The following is a 17,474-nucleotide window of genomic DNA, read 5'->3' as shown; positions in this document are numbered from 1 at the left end:
TAAGGCTCTGAGCCCTCAGCCCAGCAGCAGGCAGGGGACGGTAGTGGTGGTTCTCCTTCAGGTCCAGAGAAGGCGTCCTAGCCCCTGGAGCTTCACCTCCTCCCAACGACAGGCTGACCCAGAGTCCTGCATCCACCCAGCCAGCCCCTTCCTTACGACACATACAGAGCGTTCAGAGAGGACAATGTTCATCATGATGCTGAAAGCTGTGGAAACAGCACAGGTGTGAGAAAAGGACACACTCCACAGGAAAGAAACCAGACAGAAAGAGACAAGGAACAATCAAAAGACAAAGGCAAACACGACAGACCAGAAATACGCTGTGCCCATGAGGTTATTTATTTAGCGTCCCTCATCTAATGGCAATTAACAGAAGTGCAAATGATGCAAGGTGGCTCCGGAGCAAGGGGGAATGTTCCCTACCTTGAAGCACAGCCCCTCGTCGGTGACTTGCCCTCCCTTCAAACCCAGGCAGACTCTTCCTTCCGGGCGAGCAGAGGCTACTGAGTGACCCGTCTCAGGGGTAAGCACATTTCTCAGGAAGCAATCACTTGCTGGACACTTACCTAACCTCCACTCTGCCCAAAAGTAAAATCAGTGTTCACGACGCTTAAGTCCCCTTTCTGGGCCTCAGTTTACACTTCTGTAAAATGGAGGAGGGAGGAACTTGAGCCAGCTAATTTCCAAGTTTCCTAGCAGCGTTAATTAAAACTAATATTCCATCAGTGATTTCCATTTCGCAGGAGGAAAGGGTTTTTTGTTTGTTTGTTTAATGAGATACAAAAGAAAGTTCGTGATTATTTGCTGCTTTCTGCCTGAAGCTAGATCTCTGGGGTTCAAATCCCCACTCTACTGGTAACTCTGGGACATTGGGTAACTATCTAACCTCTCTGTGCTTTGGAAGGCTCATCAGAAAATAAGAATAGGAAGAATAACCTTTCTTCATAGGATTGTGGTGAGGACTAATTTAGTCAACTTACACAAAATATAAGGTATTTGGAACTGTGCCTGGAGCATGGTAAAAAATTATTTCAGTGTGATTATTTTCAAAGTTATGTAGATAGTTTTTCCATTTGAAGGGAGAATTTATTTGGTATATTAGCATATACAGTATGCTAGGACTAACACCGACACACACACATTTGGCAAGCAGACAGAACACCTGCGGTCTAGTCATGATTCTGCCCCCAAACTAACTGTATGCTATCGATGAACTACTGCCCCTCCCTGGGCCTCAGTTTCCAGAGCAGATAGCACAAAGATTTCTCTGAAAGTATTCAGATCAGAGGGGATACACCAGCAGCCACAGTGTGCTACGTGACCTCCCGTTTTAAACCACATGATGTTCTTTTAATATTTGATTTTAGTCTCAATATTCAAAAACCAAGAGTTCATGGAACAATCCAGATCCATCAGGTCCCTTAAAACCTCCAAAGTCCGATCAGCCCTACCTTCTCAGCAGTGGTTCTTCGAGTGTGGGCTCTGGACCAGCAGCAGTGGCATCCCCTGGAAACTCAGTAGGAATGCCAATTCTCAGGCTGGACCCCAGACCTACTGAAGGAGAAGCTCTGGGAGCAGGGCAGGCAATCCGCTTTAACAAGCAGGAGGCTGATGCACCATAAAGCTGGGGAAGCATGGCAGCACAGTGCCCCCCCTTTAGACAAGAGGGGAGAGTGATGGCACCCCCCCCCGGATGTACCGCCCACAACCCGGTATCTCTGATTCGGACACCAAGGACCAGCTGGCATTTCTCGAGCTGCCACTACTTGCTGTCCTTACTGCCCGGTCCCTGGTGGACCTTTGGCTCACCAGCCCTGATCTCGAGGGACCACCCCTTCTGACAGCAGGGTGAGGGGTCCCCCTGCACGGTGCACAAGCAGGACTGCGCTGTTCCCAACCCCAAACAAAGCCCGTCTTGGGAGCAGGCTGCACACACCAAGGGCACAGTTGAAAGAACAAACTGTTGAGTTTCCTTTATTAATCACAACACACTCCGCACAAGCAGCTGCTATTAAGAACAGCTGCGGCCGCTAAAAGGGTGATCTTGAAGCAGCCTAGAAAGTGCTTACAAGTTGAATATCGGTACCAGGCACGTGCAGACTTGCAGTCTGTTGGCTGGTTCCTCCTCCTGACCCTCAGGGCCTCTCTCCGGACCAGAAATCCTACTGCCTCCACACCCTGGGACACAGTGGGGTGGGGCAGGGAAGAAGGTTTTTAGAATTAGCATAATACAGAGACTCTGGGGTAAGCCTCAGAGGGCTTGAGTTGGATCCCACCTCAACCTCATAGTGACTGTGAGTTACTTAACTTCTCTTGACCTCGGGTTTCTTGCTATGTGAGAGACAAAAACAACACCTACTTCAGAGGGTTGTTGTGAGCAGTCAAAATGAGATTATGCATCTGGAAGTATTTTGTAGACCATGCAGGACTAGATACAAGTAAAGCCTTACTTTTATTATCCCATGAAAACTGCAGTTTGACCCATAAATCATCCAATATAGGCCTTACTGTTTTCAGCCTCGGGCTATCAAGGGTGAAATCAGAGAATCACAAGACTACAAAGGGCCTTTTGAGGACCTGTAATCCAACCTTTCTACATTGTCCCCCGCCCCCTAACCCCTGAATACTGTGAGCAAGCGCCTCGCCAAAGGGTGGGTCCACCTGGAAAACCTCTACCTGCAGGAAGCTCCCTATAGTCCAAGGCAGGCAGGCTCATTCCTCCCACCTCAGGCTGAAATCTGCGCATAGACCACTCCTTCTTGGAGAGGCCAAGTCAGACTGGCTATAATTTAAGCAGCTTTCAAATTTACCCCCACCAAAGGGTCTCTGCACATGCTGTTCTGTCTACCTAGAATACTCCGAATTTACTTAGTCTTCGTTTCAGATGGTTGGTTCCTTCTCATCTTCCCATTCCAAATGTCTCTGCTTCCCGTTTCAAAAGCCTACCCAGTTAACACCCTCTATCATAACTTTCTGTGCTTCTTTAATAGCGTGCGTCCCTGCTTATTTGCATGCTGAAATCTTGTTGAATCCCCCCAGAGAACACGAGTCCCGTGGAGGCAGTGACCTTGCTTCTCTCATTCAGCACTCTGTGCACTTACACGGTGCAGTAATGAACACTAGTACACGGCAGACACTCCCGACTATGTTGTATGAATTCATGAATGAATGCTTACACAATTCTACACACATTGTAGATACGCAGACACTAGTTAGGAGAAACAAAAACCAAAACAAAACTTATACCACCTCCCATTACTGACTCAACTCACCAACACTAATCATGTCTTCCTGTGTTGAGGGAAAAATATGACAAATAAACAAACTGAACAACAGCTCCCTGTTCTAGCTTTGTTCGTAGCAGCACTGTACCTAGTCATCTGTCCCTATATCTTGTGCAGAGGGCATTTATGAAAAGACACTTAAGTGAACAAAAAACCAGGTAGCTCTTTCCTAGAGAAAGGACTCACATAACAGCATAATTACGAATGTCCTTAAAGAGATCACGCAGCGGCAAGTACTCACCCAGGTCCATTGTGAACACTATCACAGACCCTAAGAACCAGTTGGGCAAGGCCTAACAATCAGACCTGGAGAATGCAGACCTATGGGGCATGTACTTACCCATTCCAATCTCAGCCAGCCTCGCTCACTAGCTATCCTCGGCCCAAGGGGAGAGCAGTAAAACCTAGAGGGGAATGAAAACTGCTACCCTTGCCCTTGTCTGGGAATACAGATTCACCCCAGCAACGCATGGAAGATGTCCAAAGGTGGAAAAGCCCGCAGGTTCTTTGCGGACCATGTGCTGCAGCAGAAGACACTGGAGAGCTGGGTTGAGTCTTACTCTACAACAACGTACTCCATGACCTCCAACTCCTCCCAGAATCTCAGCACCCCCATTGGTGAACGGGGGTTAAGAGTACCTACACAACCTTTCCCAAAGGCCTGTTCAGAGAATAATACCATTCCACATCAAATGTGAATGTGTATTATAATCTATAAAGCACTGCACAAAGGTAACTTACCATTATAGATGTTAAAGAATAGCAGTTTATAATAAAGAATTGCTAGAATTCGGGTTCCAGAGCAGGCGTCTGGAAACTTGGAGGTTGGCTGATAAGCCTCTGAAACACCTCCGTGGGAAAGATGACTTGTGCCCTCTCTGCATTTTGTAAAGCCCCAAAAGCAGAACTTCCACGCAGGAGTTCCACGAGGACCCCTGTTAGCCGTGGAAGAAAAGTCAGGATCTACAGGAAAGGGGACATTCCCACAACTCACTGTTTGCTGTTTTTAGTCAAAAAGCTACAGCAATCAGTTGGCACATTTCTTAAATTGCCCTACAGTAAGTCTTAAGGTTATTATTCTTGGAATCGAGAAAAAACTCCGCTACCAAATAAAAAGATCAGATCAAGATTTTCTTGACTCCAGAAAAGCCCTACTTAGCATGGCATTCCAGAAGGGAAAATTCTTACAGACAATGTCAGAAAGGTGCTCACTCCTGAAATTGAGGCTGAAATAAGCAGCTTCATACAGAAAGGCTCTTTCAGAGTGAATCAAATCATTTAACTCTCTGGTGAGCACCTACTGTGTACCCCACTGAGGGCTGCAAAGATAAATAAGCCTTGGATTCTTTAACCTAGCATGGGGAAGCATGTGCTAAGGGCTATAAAAGTGGCACCAGGTGTTAGGAGAACACAGAGGCAAGGTAAGCTTTTTTTCTCCTTGGAGAGTTAGAGGAAAGCTTCATGAGTCAAACGGCGTTGGGAGTTGGAGCTGAAAGAGGCAAAGGAAGCAGAGGTTAAGGTGTCATTGCTTAGAAGCTAAAACTCTTTAACAGTCTCTGTGACATACATTATCTTGACAGGCTGGTGAAGCCTATGAAAATGATAAAAATACACAGGACTTTAAAGAAAATCAATATTAAAGCAAAACCATACATTTAAAAAATAAATTTGTGATCGAATACATGTGATTCTTGACTACTGCATTACATGAAATCTAGCAGCAAATCTAAGAGACACCGTCATTTCACAGCAGAAGTAAACAACTTTTTGAGATATCTGCAACGATTATAATGTGAAATGAAAATATCTGATTTCTAGTGGCAAGAGAAGGAGAAAACATAGGTCCTGCTAATACTACTGTGACTTATTACTTACTTTTATAATGGAAGAAAAATGCTATATTTCAGTTAGGGATTAATACAAATAAAGCCATAATTTTCCCCATTCAAGTTCCTACACTCCATGTTATTATTTCCATGGACCTAAGTTAAGAAATCCTCACAGAGAAAACAGTCCAAGCAAAGGAAGGAAGTGAGAAGTACGGGTATATTCTGTGACCACCCACAGCATGCAAAGATACAGCTAGGAGATGGTCCTGGAAGGCGGGTAAAACCCTCACAAGTCAACAATGTCAAGGTTCAACACCCTCAATGATTAAATCAGAGAATGTGCCCTAAATTCTCGAGCAGTATCTTCTTTTGGGATAAAAGATGAATGAAAGAAGCTAGAAGAACATTTGTTTTCGGTTAGTACTCCTTTTTCTAAAGTGTGGGAGATGACAGCATATTGATAAATTTACCAAGAGAAATCATGCATCCATATTATGTAAAACTGTGTGCACGTAAGTATGAGTGGGTATACGTGTGTGTATAAACACAGATGTCTAGGGAAAAAAACGTATGTCAAAATATTAATAGTGAGTGGAATGGGGGAATGATTTTGCTTTATTCTTTGTATTTTCTATAATTGGAAAATGGACAAGAAGAAGTTCCAAAGAGGCTAGGAGACGCAGTCCGGGTAACACACATCCCACACAGTACAAAAGAGCTGGTACTAGAATTCAGACAGGTCCTTCATTTGTCCTGCTCAAGGGTTTTCAGATTCAGAACTGAATGCACCCAAACACATGAGGTAGCTATAATTATTCACCCCAACATACATATTCAGAAATTGAGGTTCAGAATCTAAGTGACCTGCCCAAAGTCACACAGCAAATAACTGGAAGAGTGGGGGCCAGAATCCAGGTCTCCTCCCACTCCTGACAGCAGAGTAGTATCTTTGTCAAAAGCAAGGGTTTCATCAGCCCGACCCCGGTTAAGTCCCGGCTGTGCCACTTCCCTGTTGGTACACTTGGGAAGTTACTGATTTTGCCCTGTAGTTCTTTTTCCAAGGGCTATGGTGACAATTAAATGATATAATGTTGTAAAGCCCTATGACAACCTCTGGCGCAGTCTCCATGCCTCCCTGACTCTGTCCCAGGTGGAAGGACTCCATTTTCCAAGAACTAGCAGCCATACAGACTCGTTAGGCTCAGCCTGGTCCCAGCCTCCACGTCAACTGGGATCATACCCATTGCATAGGAGCAGTTCTGTTGGATGGGAAATGCACGACATCAGGCCTAACACAGGAGAGGATATCAGAGTGCTGATCAGACCATTTGGGGAACTCCAGGGATTCTGATTCAAAAGGTCTGAAAGGGGATCAGAGATTGGAAATTGTTTAAAAAAAAAAAAAAAAAGAGCTGCAGGAGAGTCTAAAGAGCTAGTATTCAATGACAAGTTCTCAGTTTGACAAGAGAGAATCTAATATTTCTGTGTAAGCAAAAGGGACCCAGTCTAATCATGAGCAATGCATTATCCAATGGGCAGCGAACAAGGCATTGTGGGAAGACCCAGAATCATCCACAGTTCTAGAACTCTTCTGTCAAGGATGAAGGTCAGCAATGCCCAGAGCCACCGAGGAAGCACTAAAACCAACTGAACCAGCAGCAAAAATAAATATTCAGAGGGCTCTCCCAGCCCTAGACACATAATACTTTCAGCACTGGAGTAGACTTCAAATATGATCTTGCCCGTTATCCAGATACATCACATTAGTGACTAGAACTCTAAGGGACTCAACCAAGACTTGGAGGCCCACGAGGCAACGACAGAATAAAGTCCCTCAATAAACATTGCTGGATAAATTCATTAAGAGAAAAATGTCATTCAAACACTGGAAAGGCCGGGCCTCAAAATGGTCTACGGTGAAGACATAGAAAGTGCCTAAAAACACAGTAGGTCTAGCAGCCCTCGGAAGCACCACACGGTAGGATTCTGAGGTGGCTACGATGTATTTATGGACCTAAGAGGACACAGGAGCTAGCAAACTACTTTCGTGGAGGCTCTGGGCAAAGGAGAAGAGAGAGGGGTCTCCAAGGGCCTATATGAATTTCTCCAAGTTTCCACTCACTATGCGATCCTCGGGACCCTGCATCCTGTTTGGCAGGCAGTGTAACATTCAGTAAGTATTTGTTGAATGCAGAGGCATGAGAATATTTATCCACACAAAGTTTTGGAAGAAAATGACATAAGCTGATGGATTTATGCAAAGTGGTTAGCACAATGGCCAGAGCATAGTAGCAGCTTAACAAACGGCAGTGCAAGGTAGAATTCGTCGTGCCTTCTACAGCCAGAGCCTATATTCTCCTAGGCTGCCTCTAGTGGTACTCCCTAGTTCTTTCTGATGCCGACCTACAGAAATGATCCCAGCCTAAGTTCACTAGATTTTCTAATAATACCCATTTCTTTAAATAAATAATAAAATCACGTATACATCCTTTTCAGTTTACAAAGTTACCCATGTTCAATAGATGAAAAAACTAAGACCACCCAGCTAGCAAAGAGGCAGACTAGGACTAGACCTACAAGATTTCCACATTTTATTAGAATGACCATTTTCTCAACCAGAAATTCAAACAAGTGATTTTATTATGGAATAAAATACTTGAACTCGGACTGTTCCAGAAATCAGCTCAGATGCTGCTTGGATCACTCTAACACTGATAGCTGAAATCAGAAACAAAATCCTGAAAGAGGTAGCAATTTTTTTAAACAAAGCCCATCCTCTGGACTTAATGCATTTATTCTTTTTTATTATGATGATGTTATGTTAATCACCGTACATTACATCATTAGTTTTTGATGTAGGGTTCCATGATTCACTGTTTGCGTATAACACCCAGTGCTCCATTCAATATGTGCCCTCTTTAATACCCATCACCAGGCTAGTCCATCCCCCCACCCCTTCCCCTCTAGAACCCTCAGTTTGTTTCTCAGAGTCCATAGTCTCTCATGGTTGGTCTCCCCCTCCTTTATTCTTAATAGTTTCTCAAGTAGGATAAGAGGAACATGTCTTAGAGGCAGGGTGTTGTGAGTTTGAGCAACCTCTGTACCATTTATTGGCCCTAAGACCCTGGATGGGTCTTAACCCCAGGAAATTTCAATATCCTCATCTGTGTAATGGGAAAGCAATACCTACTCCTAAGACCATGCAAAGTTCCTGTCACTGAAAAGGCAATCAGTGAATGAGAGCTGTCCTAATAACTATGCCATGATCTACCATTTGGACTGTAGGGTAAGTGACTGCTTGTCTCCTTCCTGGCTTCTACAGCTTCTGCATAGCCCTTGTTCCGCATCTGTTCAATGGGGACACAACCAGTCTCCATCCAACCTCGCCAGGGAATGAAGATAACAAAAGAGCTGGCAGAGACATTATGCAAATACCAAATATTATTAAAACATTAATGAACTCTGGCAATTTCCCTGAATTTTGATAAATGGTGTTTATTATGCACTGCCAGCCTCTCACACAATCTGGGCTCTCAAATATTAACTAGATAATAACAGCAATCAGTCTCCTAAAAGACCAAGGTGTAGAGCAATAAAGAGTGAGTCTAGATGTTTCCAGCCAACATCTGCCTCAAAGGAATGAGAATGTCTGTACAAACACAGAATGTCAGGACAGATCACAGAGACCGCAGTGACCACCAACAGGCTCAGACCAACTCCACAGCCTATTAAGAACCCTGCTTTGATAGGACAATGGACTTTCTTGGGGCTGACAGGTCCACTGATGCTGACAACCGTCTACCACCACTTTATACTCTTCTGCATAAAGTAGCCTCCAAAGTAGACCATACAAAAAGGGCCTGAGAAGGGGCCTTGGGTCCAGACTGACAATTTTATACAGAGAGAGTGGCTGCTCCCCATCACCCCAGCTGCCTAAAAACAGAGGTAGGGTTATCCACAGCTCCATTAAAGGGGCTTGCACCACATTCCTCTACCATTTCACTCTGTCTGAGGGGATAATGTTTTTAAGCTGCTGACAATCCTCAGGTACACACAGCTCAGACAGAGGCAGAACAAAGCCAAGATGAGTTGTGCCCCCCCACAAAAAAACTCCCAGAAATGAGGGCCTGGTGCCACCCCAGTGATACCTTAACAAGCTGAGGGTCATTAAGACACCTCATTTGCATATTCATGAAAGACTCAAGGCTGTGGCAAGTGAAACAAAGTGCACAAAAAGAGATTTTGTTTTTTAAGCCAAGCGAAAATCCGCTTTAGAAAAAGTAAATCCACACGGGGACCCTGGCTGTCGCCAACCACACGGGGACCCTGGCTGTCGCCAAACCTTCACTTGTCTAGAGCAGCCAGCACCTCATTAAAGGAAAGCAGGGAACTCACAAATGAATGCAGCACCACACACAGGCAAGCACATTTTGCCATCTGCCTTCTAGCGTCCAGAGGGGCAAAAGGCTTAAATGACACTCTCCTGAATTTTCTCTCCTGCAGGTGGAATTATCAAATTCCCAGGGGGGGGCAAGAAAGACTTCTCTTGCAAGGTCAACCAGATAAAAAGGAATAGAAGGTAATTTAGCTTACCTGTCAACACAATGCCTCTGGTGACATTAATTGCAGGTATACATTAAGCACCCTGGAATAATTCACCCTTCATGTGTGGATGAACGTTTTGCTAAATCTGTGTCTCAACCATGGGGTTAGCATACAAGTTCCTAATGAGCGGGGTATTTAAACTGACCCCCCCCCCCCCCCCGGCCTCTCCCCTCCCATTTTCTGTTTCACGATTTTCCTAAGTGATGGTGACCCAGCACCTTTCTCTAGAAAACCACCTAGAGCAGGAGACATCAGAACTGATGCGGGGGCTGTAACAACACAATGGCAGACTTCCATTATTTATGTAAAGAGAAAGGCCATGATTAAGCAACTGAAATCACTGCCCTGAGCCTTCTCTGTGTATCCCCACCCTCCTGACAATCACCGTACTGGTTTTCAGATCTGGAAGCTCATTCCCACCAGGTTAAGGAGTTGTAAAAAAAAAAAAAAAAAGAAAGAAAGAAAAAAAGAAAAAGAAAAAGAAAGAAATGTATTTAATTCATATAGACAGTTCAGTGGTCGAGTAGCTCAATAGAGAGCTTTTCAACCCCATATAGAATTTAGGACACACTTGGGCAATGTGGAGCAAAACCTAAAATCCAGCCCCAAGTTTTCACATACTTTCTCCAACTTCCCAAAGCATTACTATTACCGGCCCCAAACGTTCAATCTGTAAAACCCCCGACTTGGAGTTGGGCTTCGGGGAGGAAGAAAACCGAGAGGAAAGAGGGTACTCTAACGACACAACCAGCAACAACCGACAGCCGGCTAAAATCCAAGTAAAAGGTAGCAGGAAGGCGAAAAATTGTCTTTCTCTGGGGTCAAAGCCCTTTTTCAAAAAAAATTTCCACGACCTGGAAAACTGGCTGAGGATGGATTTGTAGAGGGCACAGAGCACCGTGTTAGGACAGCCCTACACTCGAATCCCCGTTCTGCGCAACGTTAACGGCCAGGCCACGTACTGCATGCCCCCAGGGTTGCACTGGTGGAGCCGCAAGCTACGTGGGAGGGAGGCTCCCAGCAGCGGACACTCATTTCTACATCCCAGTAGCAATCATTCTAATGACAGGACACTTGAGGGATTTGGTCTCCAGGTCTGCTTAATTATTTTCCTTTACACACCATCCGACAATCTGTTGAAGGACCTGTAGGTGCCGGGCTTGGGGGTGGGAGTGGCGGCATTATTCTATCCCCCCGCGTCTCCGGGGTTCGAAACTCAAGGCGCCTCGCCGACCCGCGCAAAAACAAAGAGGAGGGGGCTGGCGCTTCTTGGGGTCCGAGCTCTGAGCCTGGTCGCTTTCGAGGTTGGAATTAGAAATTCTGAGCTCAGCAAGAGCCCTGGAGAAGCACAGGAAATGCTTCCGAGCGCTTCAAAGGGAAGTCGATTTGCAAATCAAAGTTGCAGGAACTCCGGGCGCCCAGCCTACTTGAGCGGGTTACTAGGGAACACCCAACAAGTTTGGTCACCGGGGGCTTGGCATGACAGCGCCGCGCCGCAAGACTAGAGAAGCAACTTGTCGCTCGGGCGCGGAGCCAGAGCCCCGAGCTGTCTTCGCGCCCCAAGCTCAAGACGGGACCCGAGACTCGGCGTTCATCGGAAGACGCAGGTCCGAACCTCCGGAGCCAAATCCCTTCATCGAAAGGCGCCTCCGTGTCTCACCTGAACCGCGCAGCTTCCAGGGGCTTCCCTCCAACAGTGAGATGTTTCACCACGAACACTTCACCGGCTCACAAGCCCCCCGGGCGGTGAGAAATTAACAAAAGAGCTAGCGAACGGGGGTAAAAGGGGAGCCGGCGCAAAGTATACTAGGGAAGGGAGCTCGGCTTGCGGCGGAGAAAGAAGGGAAGAGGCGGAACAGGGATGGGTTCTACCACAGACACCCGGCTCCGGGAAGGAAACCAAGAAGGAAAGAGAGCACGAGAAGGGGGGAATGGGTTCTCTACCACGCTTCCCACCACACACACACACACACACACACACACACACACACCTCCCCCTTTTCCCTCCTTACCCAGCATGGAAAAGATGAAATCCTTGGCTGTGTGAATCTCCAGCGCTCTCTGGTCGTCGTATTCCCGCTGGTCGTGCTTCGTGAATTCTTGGATGAGTTTGTTCAATTCCTCCACCCGAGCTCCTGACCTGAAATCCAGCTCCGGGAACGTGGGCTTGTTGTTACAGCCCAGGGAGGCTGCCTTGCTGGCGGTGGGAGCCGCCATCTTCATGCAAAACGCGCCGAGTAGCAGCTCCGCGGCGGCGGCAGCACCCACCCCCGCCCCCCACCCCGCCCCCCCGGGCCTCCTCCCCTCGCCGGCTCCCTGGCTACGGCCCCGGCCCGTGGGCGGGCTGGCCGGCGGGCGTCTAGGCTGGCAGTCCCGGCTTCGGCAGCAGCTGACTGCAGCGAGGGTGCGTGTGGGGCCCCGACACCCTTCCCAGCGGCTCCACGCCGGCCCGGATGCTGCAGGTCCCTGCCCTCCCCTGGCCCTCGCTGGCAGCAGCGACAGCGGTCGTAGAGCCAACTGGAGCCTCCCTCGGAGCGAGGAAAGTGAAGTGGAAACAATGTGAAATTCACCAGCTCTGAAATCAACAAGCTGCCGGCTCCGGTGTTACGGAGCCAGCACCAGCGTCCCCATTTAAAGGGACAGCGCACCCAGTGGAAAGAAAAATAAATAAATGACAGAGGTCTGCGCGCCTATGCCACTTGCCAATCTGCACTCAGGCAGACGTGCGAGTTGTGGACGTATTCTTTCTCTACCTCCACCCCCTTTGGGGGCAGGGCTTGCCAACCTCATTCAAGGAGAGGGGAGTCTTCCTCTGATTTTAAGGGTGGTGTTCTGAGCGAGGACATCTCTATGGGAGCATTTCCATCTCAAAAACTCCAGTGCCTCAGATGGTGAAGGAACCTGCCTTAAGGAATATGAAACCAATCTTCCGCCCTTTTCTGCCTAGATTGCCAAACATGATAGAATTAAGCATATCAAAAAAAAAAAAAAACAGTGCCCACCACGTGCCATATAGACTCTCCCATTAGCCACTATAGTATCTCTATCTTTGCCCTCGGTATTTAATTTTCCTGGATAACACCTTATTCAACTTAACATATAATGAGTTAAAGAGGCACAGCCTGCTCTTCGGAAAAACCAAAGTGTGAGTGGAGGGCATGGGGGACAGAATGAATTGCCCCAGGTTCACAATGAATGCTGAATGTCCAGGTGATAATTCTCTCATTCAACAAATACCATTTGAGCACCCACCATTTGCCAGGCAGAGTGCCAGAATCTGGGTGGATGGACAGTGATAAGACAAAGGAGTTCTTGCAATGGAGTTATACTTACTTGACAGGGCAGGTTCCATCTAAGTCATGGTCCTTTTAGACGGAATAGGATCTCACAGATGTTTTTAGTGTTTATGTGGTTTCAAATGAGGCAAACACTTAGAAGGCCTATTGGTTCTTAGAAACCAGTTATCTTCCTATTTCTCTAAAATCCATCTCTTCTCTATTCCACAGTCCCTGATTCAGATAGGAGCTTTTTCATTTTCTTACAAGTTCTCACTGGCAAGAATACAAACTGTTTTGTTAGTCCAGGTTCTGCCATGCCTTTCCCCATAAAATGGAGATGGTAATTCCTATCTCAGAGATTGTTTAATGATTATATGAGATAAAGTGGGTCAAGCATTTAATGCAATGCTTGACATAATAAGTAATTAATTAAACTGTTGTTATAAACTTAATTCTTTCCCTTCTCCAACCTGTTCTCCATATTGTTGCTGGCAGTGATGTTTACAAAACACAGATCTGGCCACTGACATTACCTTGGTATTTCTCTCCCCTTTTTACTCTCTTCTCAACCTTACACCAAAGCCAATTCCATACCTGCCTTCCCCAACCCTCCCCAACCCGGTGGCAAAGTCCCCTCCTTAGGACCTCCATTGCACCCTTTCAGAAACTTTCAGGTGGCACTCATGAATTCTGACTTTGCTTTATCATTGTTAATGCAAGTTTCAAACTATGAGATTCTTTAGAATAAGGACTACATCATATCCGTCTTCATATTTCCCGTGGCATTTAGCCCCGGAGGAAGGTCCTCAAAGTTTATTGAATCCAGTAATGAGTGAAGAACTTTGGCAGAACCAGTTAATTTCTTTTGCTTTTGGTTTCCTTCTCCTTGAAACAAGCTTCCTCACCCACTCAATATTAAAGAGGATACATGCCCAAATAAATGTTGGCTTTTGCAGGTTTTCTATGCTGCCTTGACTTCTCATCTGAGAGGGTTATTACCATTACCTGGGCAGTGGTATAAGCTATACAAGTGATTGGAACTCCAACACAAATCGATCCACTCCCATCTGCCAGTGCTTCTCTCGTGATCAATGGTAGGCATTTGGGAGACAGCTGGCTGAGGCACAGTCATTCCATGGGTCGGAAAGATCCTAGTGCACCCATGCAAGTAACAACCTCCAACCTACATGATAACAGTTTGAAATAATTCCAGCAAAAAAGTCAAGACACTTTTTCTTTTTTTTTTTTTTTTTTAAGATTTTATTTATTTATTTATTTGACAGAGAGAGACGCAGTGAGAGAGAGGGAACACAAGCAGGGGGAGTGGGAGAGGGAGAAGCAGGCTTCCCGCTGAGCAAGAAGCCCGATGCCAGGATCATGACCTGAGCTGAAGGAAGATGCTTAACGACTGAGCCACCCAGGTGCCCCGAGATACTTTTTCTTCGTTAATTTCCGAAAGCATAAATGAGGCATTGCTCTTCTCTTGTTTCTACCTTTTCTTGTGATTCTTCTATTCACAGAGAGAAAACAGGTAGTTAGCAGAAATTGCTCTGATTGTGCCTTAGCCCTGGGCCTTGGATGTTTTGAGTGAGTGAGTCAATAAATGGTCTCTCTGTTCTGCATTGTCTGTTCTACTTTACATGAGCCAGATCAGAATTCTATGAATCACTGAACTTTAATGAGCCTATATGTTTAGAGGATGTCCTGAAGAGAAAAAGAAATACTTTTTATATGATCTTATAGAACTCTGATAAGATGGTATAAATATCTCTTGTCGAATTGGCAAAATAAGAAAGAGGATCAGGAATCATAATTTCCTGAATTGGGCTCTTGGGAGGCTTTTTAATCTCTGCGCGCCAGTAAACTCATGAGCTCTTCAAGGGCAAGGTTTGTAAACACTGCATTTAATACAGTCTCTGGCCCATCTTATGACCTTAATTAGTATGTTTGAATGAATGAATAAATAAACGAATGAATGACAATTCATCTCTCAAAGTCCAGGAAGTCAGCATTTAGGTGATTTTTGCTACAATTACATATTTCAGTGTAAGCTTTCTATGGTTTCCCAACAATCACTTAAGAGTTGTTATAAATATAGGTATTTCTGCTTTAATTTCATTAAATGCTTCTATTTTCATGCCTTTTTCCCTCCATGTGTGTTATATGGCCTAAAAGAAGGAAGGGAAATAGAGGGGAAAGTGAAGAGAGAGAGAGAGAGAGAGAGATTTTTAGAAGATATGTGCCCCAGTCCTGTAACAAAAGTGCACATTTCCAGAGTTTTGACAAATGACTCAGGAAAGGTCAATGGAGTCTACCATCTAAACAAGCACTAATGAGGGTCATTCCTCTACTTGCTCCTCCAGCAACAAACAGAGCAAAGAAATTCACAGCCTTCCCGAGCTGCTGTCCTGCTCAGAGGTAAAACTTGCCCCTCTACTTTTCCATTCCCGAATTTTATTAGCTTGTGAAAGCAGCCTTCTTATTGCTTCTCTGGGGCTGTTTGTTTTTAAATTCAGCTCTGCAGTTCTGTGGCAAACTCTCAGCCCTGAATAACTGGGCTGTTCAGAGCATGTATTAAAAATAGCAAGCTCCACATCCACATGATGGATTAACAAAATATAATTTTAAACAAAGTTGCTCTGGTCTGACAGAGATTTAAATAGCAGCCCAGGCTACAAGATCTGGCCTTCTAGGGCGGTTAGATTTTTAATAAAAGGCTAATAAGTGGAAGCGGCCCAAGCTTCTTAGATTTGAAACTGTAGGCAGCAAGAAGAGAGGCAAACATCACTGACATATGGAATGTTGATGGTGGAAGGACTTGGGGAGAAATCCCATCCACCATCTCCATTTTGCAGATAGGAGAACTAGGGCACAGAAAGGGAAAGTAGACCTGCCCAAATAGTAGAGACGGTGCAGTTTCTATTTCTCAAAGGAACTTCAAATTTAGTAAACATTTTTCTTTAAGTTTCATCCTGAGCAAGTGCTTTATTCTTTATTCTTTTTTTGTTATGTTAATCACTGTACATTACATCATTAGTTTTTGATACATATAATGTATTATTTGTTTCAGACGTACAGGTCTGTGATTCAACAGTCTTACACAATTCACAGCGCTCACCATAGCACATACCCTCCCCAATGTCTATCACCCAGCCACCCCATCCCTCCCACCCCCCACCACTCCAGCAACCCTCAGTTTGTTTCCTGAGATTAAGAATTCCTCATATCAGTGAGATCATATACTTGTCTTTCTCTGATTGACTTATTTCGCTTAGCATAATACCCTCTAGTTCCATCCACGTCACTGCAAATGTCAAGATTTCATTTTTTGACAGCTGCATAATATTCCATTGTGTGTGTATATATATATATACATATATATATATACCACATCCTCTTTATCCATTCATCTGGCGATGGACATCGAGGCTCTTTCCACAGTTTGGCTATTGTGGACATTGCTGCTGTAAACATTGGGGTGCACGTACCCCTTCAGATCACTACATTTGTATCTTTGGGGTAAATACCCACTAGTGCAAATCAAAACCTCAATGAGATACCACCTCACACCAGTCAGAATGGCTAAAATTAACAAGTCAGGAAACAACAGATGTTGGCGGGGATGTGGAGAAAGGGGAACCCTCTTACACTGTTGGTGGGAATGCAAGCTGGAGCAGTCACTCTGGAAAACAGTGTGGACGTTCCTCAAAAAATTGAAAGTAGACTACCCTACGACCCGGCAATTGCACTACTGGGTATTTACCCCAAAGATACAAATTTAGTAAACATTTAGTATGTTTCCAGGCCACCAGACGGGGCATGGAAAATCCCCTGAAATTTGACCAGAATTAATAAAAAGAGGAGCCTGGCCCTTGGGCAAAATGCACTCCTTGCTCTTGAAAGTTAAATCTCAGTTAACCAGGAAGTGCTGCCATTTGGGATTGCTGGGCCACTACTTTTCCCTACCATCAGGATGAGCTGAGCTGAATCTCCTTGGCATCTCACAAAGTGATTCCGGGGCACGCCCCTGCTGGGGTAATTTTACCTCTGGTGAGACTGGGCCATGGAAGTGTTAGTGAGGTCCCCAGAACAGCGTGGATAACCATTGGACGCAGTCTGTTCTTTCTAACAAGGTGAACCCCAAGTGAAGCGCACCCCCTTTGACCCACGCACCTGGTTCAGAGGACCCTGTTCCACCTTCACCTTCACCCCTGTGCCCAGTAGCCCCGAGGCCCTGGGGGCTCAAGCTGGAAAGATATTGTCACGGTGTAAATCTTGGCACCCAAATCTGTCCTTTTATTCTCTGCTCCTGCGGTGCTCAAGGAGCCAGATCTGTACGTGTGGAAAGAAAATAGAGTCTAGGAATGGAGATAACACAATATCTGATAACAAGTATTAACAATTGTCATTTCTTACAATGATAGAGCACTTTACAGTTCAACGGAGCACTTATCACAAAAATCTGTTTGTGGATTCTC

General features: G+C 45.5%; 1 protein-coding gene across 3 annotated transcripts in view; it reads right to left on the bottom strand.

The window, feature by feature from the left end:
• The window catches only part of MB21D2 (Mab-21 domain containing 2), a 116,433-nt gene extending 104,046 nt beyond the window's left edge, over nt 1–12,387 (bottom strand). Inside the window, exon 1 of one of the 3 annotated variants that reach the window (XM_025876610.2) lies at nt 11,731–12,387. In XM_025876610.2, the coding sequence (XP_025732395.1) occupies nt 11,731–11,941 (211 nt within the window). In that variant the 5' untranslated portion in view covers nt 11,942–12,387. Of the gene's footprint in view, nt 1–9,706; nt 9,788–11,730 lie in introns of those variants that run through there. The other 2 variants (XM_073895539.1, XM_073895544.1) reach the window with 2 other exon arrangements.
• Nucleotides 12,388–17,474: the final 5,087 nt, after the last annotated feature.

The sequence above is a fragment of the Callorhinus ursinus genome, unplaced genomic scaffold (genome assembly GCF_003265705.2).
Source record: "Callorhinus ursinus isolate GAN/ISIS: 27379988/994484 unplaced genomic scaffold, GSC_fseal_2.0 scaffold1, whole genome shotgun sequence".
NCBI classification, from domain to species: domain Eukaryota; kingdom Metazoa; phylum Chordata; class Mammalia; order Carnivora; family Otariidae; genus Callorhinus; species Callorhinus ursinus.
The sequence above is the reverse complement of the archived record's forward strand: the minus strand, read 5'-3'. Positions and strand labels throughout refer to the sequence as shown.